The 12,715-nt window shown below is 39.1% G+C and overlaps 1 protein-coding gene across 6 annotated transcripts in view; it reads left to right on the forward strand.

Annotated features, from left to right (window-relative positions):
- Positions 1–11,199, forward strand: part of ntn2 (netrin 2) — a 35,085-nt gene extending 23,886 nt beyond the window's left edge. For all 6 annotated transcript variants that reach the window (XM_051882168.1, XM_051882172.1, XM_051882169.1 and 3 more), the window contains 4 exons: positions 4,152–4,301; positions 4,424–4,477; positions 7,000–7,074; positions 7,201–11,199. In XM_051882168.1, coding sequence (XP_051738128.1) covers positions 4,152–4,301; positions 4,424–4,477; positions 7,000–7,074; positions 7,201–7,535 — 614 coding nt within the window. In that variant the 3' untranslated portion in view covers positions 7,536–11,199. The remainder of the gene's footprint in view (positions 1–4,151; positions 4,302–4,423; positions 4,478–6,999; positions 7,075–7,200) is intronic.
- Positions 11,200–12,715: the final 1,516 nt, after the last annotated feature.

Here is a 12,715-nt window from a genome sequence, read left to right on the forward strand (position 1 = left end):
CCTGGTGTTGTTCTAATGTTGTATGCCCTTCTTTCTTTTTCGGACCACAAAAGGAGAATTTTTAAAAAATGTCCCACTTGCGCTCGTCCATATAATGGGAGTGAATAGCGACCAGCATCAAGCTTTCAAAAAGACAAAAGTATCACAGAAGGATCCCATGCGACACGTCGTATATTCCAGGAATTCTGGAGGTATACGATGGTGGATTGGTGGAAAACAAAACTAAATTTAATGTATCATTTAATGAAAATCTTGACCTTGGTCTTTGTGCACGACTCATGAGACTCTGTTAGCGCCGCATTTCACTCCGACTGGCCCAGAAAAACACACAAGATGTGAAAAATCAAGATGAGTAAAAATGCAACTCAAAATACTATCCATGTGCTTTCTTCTTTGAGGTGAATATATCTGTTGTGTTTGTCGCAACAAAAAGTTATCACGTTCACATCTGTCATTCTGACTGTCATCAGACAAATGAAGCTCCGGCCCGGAGATATTCAACTCAGTGAAGAACGTAGACTGATACTTTTTTGGGGATTTCTAGGCGTTGTATTTCATGTCTTGTTTTTGTTAATCTTGATTTCTCACAACTTGTGTGTTTTTCTGGGTGAGTCGGACTGAACTGAGGCACTAATAGAGTCTCATGAACACAGTTGAGCACAAGGTCAAGGTCATACGGCACGTGTCACATGGGATCATTCTGTGTTACTTTTTGCATCTTCTTTAAAAAGCTTGATGCAAGCGGGACCTTTTTTTTTATCATTTTTAGGGTGAACTATCCCTTTGAGGACTAGTTTAGTAAGATTTTAGCAGAAAAAAGTTTTAGAATTTGTATCATATGTAAAGGTGAAAGTGAAAATGACATGCGAAGGCCAAGTATGGTAACTCATACTCAGAATTTGTCCTCTGCATTTAAAGGGAACCTATTATGCCCCTTTTCACAAGATGTAATATAAGTCTCTGGTGTCTCCAGAATGTGTCTGTGAAGTTTCAGCTCAAAATCCCCCACAGATCATTTATTTTAGCTTGTCAAATTTGCCCCTATTTGAGTGTGAGCAAAAACACGCCGTTTTTGTGTGTGTCCCTTTAAATGCAAATAAGCTGCTGCTCCCGGCCCCCTTTCCAGAAGAGGGCGGAGCTTTAACAGCTCACGCTTTGGTTGATCAACAACAACAAAGCTGGAGAATTTCACGCAGCCAAAATGAGGATTTTCAGTAACGGTGTTCAGCCTTACATTGTTCAAACCAGAGTCGGAGACTGATAAAGAAGTTGCAACTGGATGTTTCTGAACGGTTAGTGGATACATTTATGTAGTTGCTGTGGAGTTGATTCAACTCATTGACTAGCATGTGGCGTCATGTTAATCTTTTGTGCAAAACCCGTATGGACGCCCACTATACATAGCTTACCTGAGTCATACACACCAGGCTAATGTTTATGATTGCTATCAAATGCTGTGAATGGTCTAATATTTTTTCCAAAATATCTCTTGGACAGAAACGCTCCTTTTTTAGCAATCGAGCTCGCCAGGGTCAAATTGCAGGCTTTCTAAGCTAACAGAACTCTAAATAGTGTCCTGTGCTCGTCTGTGTAGCCAATGACAGAACAGTTAGCATGCTTTGCTCGAACTTTTGCCATGGCGTTAAAACTGGTACACTGTTTTCACTTGCAAAAACAAAATGGTGGCGCCGTGGCTGGAAACGTGCAGATTAAGGGGCAGTAATATTATAAAAGGATTCCCTTCGTACGTCACAAGAGGAGTGAAATCTGAGCGTCTCGTTTTTTTCACATGCTTGGAGAGAAAGGCTTGCCAAAACAGTCACGTTTTTACAGAAAATCATGTAGTGTTTAATGGGTACAGACTCTGTTTTTTTAGCTTCAGACTATGATTTCATCCAGTCAGAGGATATCAAAACATGTTTGATATTTTGAGCAGATTTTAGGACACGTGATTTGTCGCTACTGAAACAGAAGCTGTCTATCTACCAGTGTTGCAGTAAAATACAATACAAAAGTAAATGAACAGAACACGTGTAACAGTAACCTCAACATATGACTCATCAAACTGCGCCACTCACTCACCTCTAACTCCCGCTGTGATCCGTAGAGTCCATACTGACCGCGTCTACCCACCAAAGACCGCATCCAAATGCGCTTGGCTTATTTTTTCTTTTGTGACTCAGCACACAGAATCACAACAACATCTCCTGCACATCCATGTTTTGTCAAAGATTATGTACAGTGCAAAAAGGACCAGTGCATTGGTTAAGTATTCAAGGATAACAGGAGAAATATCAATTAAATATCATTATTATTAGTGCTGTGTGCTAAGAGTTCAGTGTGTGCGTCGTCCTACAGCGTTTGTGCTCCAGACATGAATGATTCCTCAAATCATGTGTGTTGTTGAGGTGAGTGTGATCACCACTTTCACCTGCTGAACCATAAAACAGGTGAGAAAATCCCACAGACGCACACCTGTGTGGCACCTGAGCATATATAGAGGCCAGAAGATCATAGAGACTTGGGGGTGCAGAACTCTTTTTGCTCAAAGCAGGAAGAAAACACCTAGAAACTTTATTTTGATACCCTATAGACATTCTGTTGACTAAGTAATGTTACACCTACATGTCAACTAACTCTCATTAGAGTATTAGTTGAGTATTTTAAGACTGTTAGGGTTAGTAGAATAAGTTGACACACACTTGCAAAGTAACAGAATGTCTGTTGGGAGACAATAAAGTGTTTAAGCAGACAGTCTACTAATACTCTAATGAGAGTTAGTTGACATGTAGTTGCAACGTTACTTAGCGTCAACAGAATGCCTAAAGGGGACCATCAAAATAAAGTGTAACCAGTTGTAAAAATCTAGTTGTTTCTGCTGCTCTCTGCTGGTTTGAAATGAACTCAATAACATTTGGTTCAGTGTGTTGGTAACTAGAACCAGTAATGTTCTTGCAAATGTTTGTGGCTTCCTGAACCTCTTCTGTATGACATTTGTGCTGAATGAGTGTGTGTATGTGTGTCAATCAGGAGCTCTTTTGTTGTGCTGTCAGTGTTAATTTGATAACGCCCATGTTGAGCGCTGAGACCTCTTATCAGCGTTACTGTGATACAGCACCTGAGAATTCCTTAAATTCCACCTACACACACACACACACACACACACACTCACACACACATAGAAATGAAGTCACAGCTCAATCTCTGGACCTCTGGACTTCCAGCTCTCACCTGCAGATGCCACAGCTGTTCAAACCTTATCACCGTCTCTGTGTTGTGTATGTGTGTGTGTGTGTGTGTGTGTGTGTGTGTGTGTGTGTGTGTGTGTTTTGAGAGTCTTGACACAGAAGAGAAATGTACATACACATGTAGACACATGCTCAAACACTACTATAGACAACATTAACACACACAAAACCATCATTATAATGATAAAACGGATACTTTTCTTAGCACTCACAAGTTCTTGAAAGTGATTGGTTCTTGATCACTTTCCATTCACACTGTTTTTTAACCCGGTTTAGGTTGATCTAGAGGTTAACAAATATAAGCCACGATTTTATTTTATATCATTTTAATTTTATTTTTGCTATATAATTCCCATACTTTTCTTGTCATGCCATAGTTTTGAATAACTTAACTATTATTATAATGTGAAAAATAGTCATAATAAAGAATAAGCAGATATGCACAAACTTTTGACTGGTAGTGTAAGTAGATCTTGGTTGTGAAATCATAATATGATTTCTGAACAAGCTGTTTTTTTGCACTTTAGTTTCAGTAAAATGAATGTCACGCAGTTCATGAAACCTGTTTTCCATGCTGTGACTCTTTGTTTGTTGTTGCATGAAACGCTGGTTACTATGTGTAATTCCTGTAATACAGCCCATAATTTAATATAATATCATTGAGCCATATGACTTTAAATGAGATAGAGCTGTGTATGTGTGTGTGTGTGTGTGTGTGTGTGTGTGTGTGTGGTTACGGGAAGTGTGTGTAACAGATTGAGTGTCATGGCAATGTTTACGGGTCCAGACGGGGACTAAAGCCATTATTTGGACTTCCCTTCTGCGCCTGTGCCAGAGTTGTTCATCTCTCTCTCTCTCTCTCTCTCTCTCTCTCTCTCTCTCTCTCTCTCTCTCTCTCTCCAGCATGTGACTGCCATCCGGTGGGAGCTGCAGGTAAAACGTGTAACCAGACGACGGGTCAGTGCCCATGTAAAGACGGGGTGACTGGCATCACCTGCAACCGCTGTGCAAAAGGGTATCAGCAGAGCCGATCACCCGTCGCCCCGTGCATTAGTGAGTGACACACACGCACACTCACACACACGTTTATTAATCTGCCTAAATGGAGACATACACCCCAACTCTTTTGAGCTAGAGGAATAAACACTGATGTCATACTGTATTGTGTCTTTCAGAAATCCCTGTTATAAAGCCGACGGCTGTGATCAGCACTACAGAGGAGCCTGCAGGTTAGTGCACACACACACAGGGCAGAGTTTAGAGACGGACGGAGGAAGTTACGCTTCGTTTTCTCTGCTGTTTCGCTTTGTAACACTGGTGGAAAGGGGCGGAGAACTCGCAATCTGTCCTTGTCACGAATGAAAGTGAAACAGAGGTGTGTGTGAAAGCAGAGAAGTGAAGGAATTGTGTGTGTTTTCAACAGCTCTTCTGGGTCAATGAACACTTCACACAGTGTGAGCGATGGCTGAAACCGACACACACACACACACACACACACACACACACACACACACACTCTAAAACACTCACAATACCATGTTGAAAACACCAGGCCAGACTACCTAACTAGCTTAACCAGCAATTGGTCCTTGGTCAACCAACTTCACCAGGATGGATGGATGAATGGATAGAACAGTGGATGGATGAATGGATGGATGGATGGATGGAACAGTGGATGGATGGACGGATGGATGAAACAGTGGATGATGGATATATGGATGGAACAGTGGATGGATGGATGGATGGATGGATAGATAGATTGATGGATAGAACGATGGATGGATGGATGGATGGATGGATGAAGAGAACAGTGGGTGGATGGATAGAACAGTAGATGGATGGATGGATGGATGAATGGATAGAACAGTGGATTGATGGATTGAACGATCAATGGATGGATGGATGGATGGACGGATGAAGAGAACAGTGGATGGATGGACAGAACAGTGGATGGATGGATGGAACAGTGGATGGATGGAAGGATAGAACAGTGGATAGATGGAACAGTGGATGGATGGATAGAACAGTGGGTGGATGGATGGAAGGATAGAACAGTGGATGGATGGATGGATGGATGGAACAGTGGATGGATGATGGATGGATGGATAAAACAGTGGATGGAAGATGGATGGATGGATTGATGGATGGAACACTGGATCAATGGATGGATGGATGGATAGAACAGTGGATGGATGATGGATGGATGGATAGAACAGTGGATGGATGATGGATGGATGGATTGATGGATGGAACAGTGGATGGATGGATGGATAGAACAGTGGATGGATGGTGGATGGATGATGGATGGATGGATAGAACAGTGGATGGATGGATAGAACAGTGGATGGATGGATGGATGGATGGATAGAACAGTGGATGGATGGAAGGATAGAACAGTGGATGGATGGAAGGATAGAACAGTGGATGGATGGATGGATAGAACAGTGGATGGATGGATGGATAGAACAGTGGATGGATGGAAGGATAGAACAGTGGATGGATGGATGGAACAGTGGATGGATAGAACATTAGATAGATAGATAGAACTTTTTTTAAAAACATTTATTTTAGTGTTTTTTTCTTTTTTACAGAACAAAGACAACAGTGAGGGAAAATAAAATAAACGATAAAAATAAAAGAACCTGTAACAAAACAAACAGAACATTTGAGGGACAGATGCATACAAAGACAAATGATCTTTATAGACAGGCAATGCTTAAACTGGATACAAATTCGTAAATGTTGTAGAGTCACTTAATCCTATTAATATATTCAAATAAAACATCTACTGCCCTTATGACTAATGTGTACAATACAACAAGAGAGATAAAGTGCATTATCCTGACTATTGTCAGCTGTCTAATAAAACTATAGGCACTACATGAAACACATTATCAATAAATACAAAGAGATTACACTCCATTACTAATAACTCTGACATTAACAGGGGTCATTGGCTATGAATGCACTACATCAGTTACCTTAACATGTTCTAAAATTTGTCCCTCAGATTTATCATTGTTAATGTATCTCAATCTCTCCAATGCAGGCATGTTTACAAGATCTCTACCCCACATTTCAAACTTAGGCACAGAATCAGTTTTCCACATTCGTAAAATCAGCCTCTTAGCAATTATCATACCAGATAAAATAGCTTGTCTTTCATGTATATCAGACATTTCTAGATTACTAGATATCCCAAGAATAGCTAAAAGTGGACATGGTTCGAGATTCTTTTTAAATGCTTTAGAAAAACAATCAAATATGCTTTCCCAATATTCCTGTAATTTAGGGCACAACCATAGTGTGTGAGTCAAAGATCCCTCTGCTACTTTACATCTATTGCAGAGTGGAGAAACCTCTGGAAAAATGCTGTGCAGTTTCACCTTAGATAAATATATTCTATGCAAGGTTTTAAACTGAATTAAATTATGTCTTACATTAATTCAACACGAGTGTTTGTCCTCAAGGCCTTCTTCCCAACTGTCTGGATCAATCTCGAGACCTAATTCTATCTCCCAGGGCTGTTTGACTGACAGATTTTATATATTAACTTAAACGTATCAACATTTAACAAAAATATGTAAAATCTGTCTTTATTGTGAGCTTCTGAAATAACATTTGAGTTCATTATTCAAATAGAAAGTTGAGTTTCTAATGCTTTAGTTATTTTAGCGTTTTAGACGTTGAAGAGTGTCACAGTATGCTTCAATTCTAATCAAAAATTAATTACAATTTTCTGTGTTGTCAGATTGTGACTCATACTGTAAACCTCTGAAGGGAAATCTCAAGATAAACATGAAGAAATACTGCAAAAAGGACTACGGTACAATTCCTTTATCACATCATTTCTAAAGATTTCATTTGTTTTATTTAAGAAGCATTTGATTTAATGCAAAATTGAATTTATTGTTAATCATATCTGGTGTACCATTCTCGTGTGTATTTACAGCTGTCCAGGTCAGCGTGTTGGACATGGAGACCGTCGGCGACTGGGCCAAATTTGCCGTGAGTCTAGTGTCCGTGTACAAGAGCCGCGGAGAGCCGCTGAAGAGAGGCGATCAAGTGCTGTGGGTCAACATGAAGGATCTGGCTTGCAAATGTCCGCGAATACACATGGGCAAACGCTTCCTCATCCTGGGCACTACTGAGGGTGCCATGAGCCCCGAACGCCCGGGACTGCTGGCCGACAAAAACAGCCTGGTCATTCAGTGGAGGGACATTTGGACTCGACGACTGCGCAAGTTCCAGCGCAAAGAGAAGAAAGGCAAGTGCAGCAAAGCGTGATGGGATTGCAGGGAACTCTTTATTATTGACCACTGTCCTGCGTACGCGGGAGACTGCGAGACCGAACTCTGCGTGTTGTCGTCTGTACGTTTCCAGTGCGTTATTTGATATGTCGTCCTGTTGGTCAGCCTTCTAAAGGGACCGTTAAAAAGACTGTTTCTAATCACACACCACTGAATCTCACACACACACACACAGTACACGGACTGATTCCATTTCCTCTCAAAGCCACATTTTAATCAATCAAATATGAAATACGTCCTCAAATTACAAATCAGCAGAACGATTCTGACCGCATCTGGTTCGGTTCTTCTTGTCTTTGTGGCCTTCATCAGATGGTCACACTGGTGTTCACCACATGCTGCTCGCTTCAGTTCTGAAAACCTCAAAAACTTCATCGTCATCATCATCGGCCTGGGTCATTTCACGTTTGAAGAACTTATTAAGCCGTCTCATAGCTGTGGGTTGTGTGCCGTACGTGTGGATGTCTACTTTGATACTGAAGGATTTTCGTCTAGTGCAAAAATGTCCATTAACAGTCCTATAGAAAGAAACATACTCTGTGCAAGTATGCAAACGCAAACATGGTTTCATTGGGAATATTGCTGAGTTACTGTAGCGGGAACACGTCTGTCATTACATTGATGGTTCAGTCAAAATTCACCCAAAGATGAATATTGTCATCATTTACTCACACTAATGTCTTTTGAAAAACCCATTTTATTCTATTCTGTGGAACGCAAGAAGAAAATTTCCCTCTTTTTCATATAAATACTGTCTTTTAAAGTCTTTTTAATGTTGTTTTTAAGACAAACCATGTGCAAATTCATGTCAACACCAATGTGGAGTATTTTCTCATGCCGACGGTGTTTAGCATATCATTAACAGCGAACTAGCAGGGGAGTCTCTAGAGAAGCCAGGTTATCCCGGTATATTTTTCTGTTGATATGAAAAATTGTGTAGATTTAGCAATATATATAGCGGGTGTATGATGTATATTATGATGTTATGATGACGTTTTGAGTTGTTCAAAGCATTTGTAAGGAACTGATTGTTAGAAGGCTGCTGTCTGTCTCTGACATGGCGAACAGGAACATTAGCAACACATTATTAGCTATTTGATAACATAGTCAAGCAAAAGGCTAATCATATTAATTACCGTTATGTGTCCGACGTTGTAAAGAGCCATTGTGCAGCGTTTACCTCAGTAAGTTGACCAAGTGGATCTCTGAGCTGCGTGAGCGAGCGTAGGCGGGGCTAATTTGCATATTCATAGATTCGTGTATGCTAAATGAGGCAAGGGTGTAGAGTTACATTCAAGCTATTTTAAGGCATGAAGATTTTTTTTCACAGGAAAATGTTTAAATATGTCATTTTGGTGAGTTTTGATGAGTTTTAATGGATACAATTATTGACTAAAGGGGGACTTTAAGCTCCACAAAATGACAAAAATCACTATAAAAGTAATCCATATGATGTCTGAATTAAATATGAGCACAATTGAGAGACGTTTATCAGTGAATAATGACTAATTAAAGTCATTAAAAAGACTTGGATTATAGTCCATGAGTTGTATGGACTGCTTTTGTGGTGGTTTAATGGTTATATTTTTTTCTTGCTAGCCGTGATCACTACTGTATTTGATTTTATTCAAAAATTTTCATGGAAAATACTAGCATATGAGTTCTAAATGATATGAGGTGAGTAAATAATGATTGAATGTTCTTATTTTGGGTGAATTGCTTCTTTAAACCAGTTGTGTTATATTTAGGTAGCTAGATTTAAACATGTCAGCAGTTTAACTAAAGGTTGGAACACATAAGACTTTTAAAATATGAACAGACTTTCAAGTCGTTCCAAACATAACAAACTGTGATGCAATCAGCCTTCGATGGATTAAGACTCTGAATTGGGACGCAGCTAATGTGTGTTCTAAAATCGACTCAAAATATCAAACATGTTTGATCTCCTCCAACTGGACGGATTCATAATTCGATGTCTGTACCCATCGTACAGTATGCGATTTTCTGTGAAATTTCCGACTTGCGTCGACTCCTCCAGACTGTAAACAAAACTGTAGTGTCTTCCAGCCTTGCACTGTAGTCCATCTGAAAGAGAAAACTGACTGTAGAAGGCATTTTATGCTAATGCATTATAGCGCCCCTTGTGGCAGTGACGAGAATACCCTTCATGAATTGCATTCTGGTACATTTCTGAATCTAATGGCACGTGAGAGTGTTTGCATACTTTTGTAGAGCATGTTTCAGGGCTAATGCTCTGTCCTAATGTCTGTCACTCTTTCTCTTCTACTACTGAATGTCTCTGTTTTTATCTGCCGTCTGACCTTTTAAAAGACAAGACAAAGACGAGAATAATGACGTGTATTGTTCTTGTTTGCATCTCTTACTGTGAGAAAGTGTCAAACACACACTCATACACACATATACAGTGGGGTCTTGAAGTCTGAGACCACTTGCTTTTTTATTGTAATTTCAAATGCATTATCAGCATAACAATTTACATTGAAAATTTACATTAAAGTTCCCCTTTTATGCTATTATAAGGTTCCTAATTTTGTTTTGGAGGTCTCTTTAAAAAAAAAAAAAACACTTTAATTTGGATTCACTCTCTCTAAACCCCTCCTTTCCAGGAGCCTGCTCTGCTCTGATTGGTCCAACATTTAAATATGTCATTTTGGTGACCAAAGATGAGTTTTAATGGATAAAATTATTGACTACAGGGGGACTTTAAGCTCCACAAAATGACAAAAATCACTATAAAAGTAATCCATATGATGTCTGAATTAATTGAGCACAATTGAGAGAAGTTTATCAGTGAATAATGACTAATTAACTCTGCTCTGATTGGTCCAGTGGCTCAGTCTGTTGTGATTGGTCGACCACTTACAGCACGTGTCAGAAAACAAACACCCATTACCATATCTGAATTTCAGCTCCTCCTCAGCACTTGATACACAGTGATACGAACAGTAACGATGGCGTTGGTTTTACTGTATCAATTCCAGCTTGAGTCCTCATCCTGTGAAAGTGGATTTGCTTTCGTAGTGGAGAAAACCAGTCTCAGCTACAACTGCAGTGTTTGAGGGCGGGGCAAAGTAGACGTTGTTCACCAGCAGCCAATGAAGACCATACACTGGCATTATGCAAATGTGTTACAAATCTACGGAGGTTTGAGCAGTGACAGTCAGTTCAGAATCGCTGCTTTCTTTTGAGAGACAATAACTCCATTTATTTTTGATCTTTGAAACTTAGCAGACACGACATGAAAGTTAACACCTGAAAAAGCATAACGGGGCACTTTAATTTTAAAATTTAGTGGTATTTGGTGTGTCTCTCTGCAGCAGTTGACATGAACATTATCTGACTAATAATGGCCACAAATATCAGTTTATCACTATTAAAACAGTGCCAAAAAAGTAAATATTTCTCCTATATTTTATATCATAACTTAGCTTTTTAGGTTTTTTTTTTTTCACTCTCAAACTTTGGGACCTCAGTGTATCTGCTATGTCAAATAACAGTAATTTTACAGCAAAATGAAGGAATCACAGTAAAGGATTAACTATAGCTCATTCATAAAGTGTGTTTTACACTGTCTCTTTGCTGCATTAAGAAGTAAACAACCCTTTTATTGCATAAAAAAATCGCCGCCCAACCAATGTCTCATTTTCTGTTCCACGGAAGAGAGAAATGAATGAGTGAATGATGACAGAATGTTTGTCAGGATTTCTATTGTTTGAGTATTTTATGTTGATAGATGTCTGTGTGTTTATGCAATAACTATTCTTTTGTATGTCAATGTTTGCTTCTTTATGTTAAACTAACAGGAGAGTTAATTGAAGTAGTGTTAAAATGTTAAAACTTTTTACCAGCATCCATAGATACACTATGGTAAACTCTCACACACATCGACACACACCGACCTCAGAATGTGGCCAATGCAGTGACAAATAAATCATTATATATATATATATATATTGGACTAGGGATACTGTATGTACGTAATGGCATACCAGCATATAGTTTATCATCTATACTGCATACTATTTCACACACTTTTCTTATAAATAAGCAGTATGCAGTGTTTACTGCACAGTAAGCAGTATGATAATCCATTCCAAACATTGCCAAGTGCTCTGCGTGTAAAAATGTATCCCACAATGCAATGCACTCGACTTGACCTTCCATTTGCAGTGTGACAAATGCACATGAATTACTATCAACAGATTTTTTTGTGATCTGACTGCCAAAAGTTAAGAGCTTTTTGCACAAAAGTGGATTAAAAATGCAAAATAACCATATTTACAAGATGACAACGGGGCGAGTTAAACATGCAATGTAATGAGGTCATGTGACAATGTAGCATTCTACTTGTTGCATAATGTTTCACATACTATTTTTAAAAAGCAGAATATTTTATATAAGTGGCAGATGTGATTAATCCGAGGGATAAAACAACACAAGTAGTGCAAACATTAGTAACTAGTACACTATTATTCCCTTCTGAACATAGCCGAGGTTGTAGAGATGTTGAAGGAAATGCCATTTCCACAGCAATTTCCATTTTCATTTGACTCCTGGACGTGGTTTGGATGAGAGACTATAAACATATAAAATCTTTCCTGCTGCATGAGCGGCGCAGATTACCCATTTTAATGACCCTGATGTCATTAAGTAAATGAACATTTAGAGAAAGACTGAATTCTGTTTCTGGAGGGAATCGGCAGACGTGCAGAATGTTTCTCTGTCCTTGTGCGAATGTATTTGTGTTTATAGTTGTGTGCAAAAGTTTGGGCACAATTCATGCTTGGTTGATTCATTTTGGCAAGAACATTTCACTGCCATCCCAACTGAGCATGTGCTAAATCAGCTTTGAAGAAATGCAGCAAATAAACAGTTTTTCTGCATTAAAATGAGCAGTAATAAACTGAAGGTTTAGATTAGCCACAGGCATCTGCACACAACTGTATATTTTTATGTATGAATGAATATGTGTATGTATTTGTGTGTGTTTACATCCATTAGTCTGAATGTGATGTGTGTGTCTGTATGAAGATGTATATACATGAGTAAATGCGCAGTTTGATGAACTTTATGTTTCCACATGAGGAATATTCTTCCGTCTAACGTACTGGGAGAGTTTCTCCCCTTCTCATCACA

This window comes from Ctenopharyngodon idella, chromosome 23 (genome assembly GCF_019924925.1).
Source record: "Ctenopharyngodon idella isolate HZGC_01 chromosome 23, HZGC01, whole genome shotgun sequence".
NCBI lineage: Eukaryota > Metazoa > Chordata > Actinopteri > Cypriniformes > Xenocyprididae > Ctenopharyngodon > Ctenopharyngodon idella.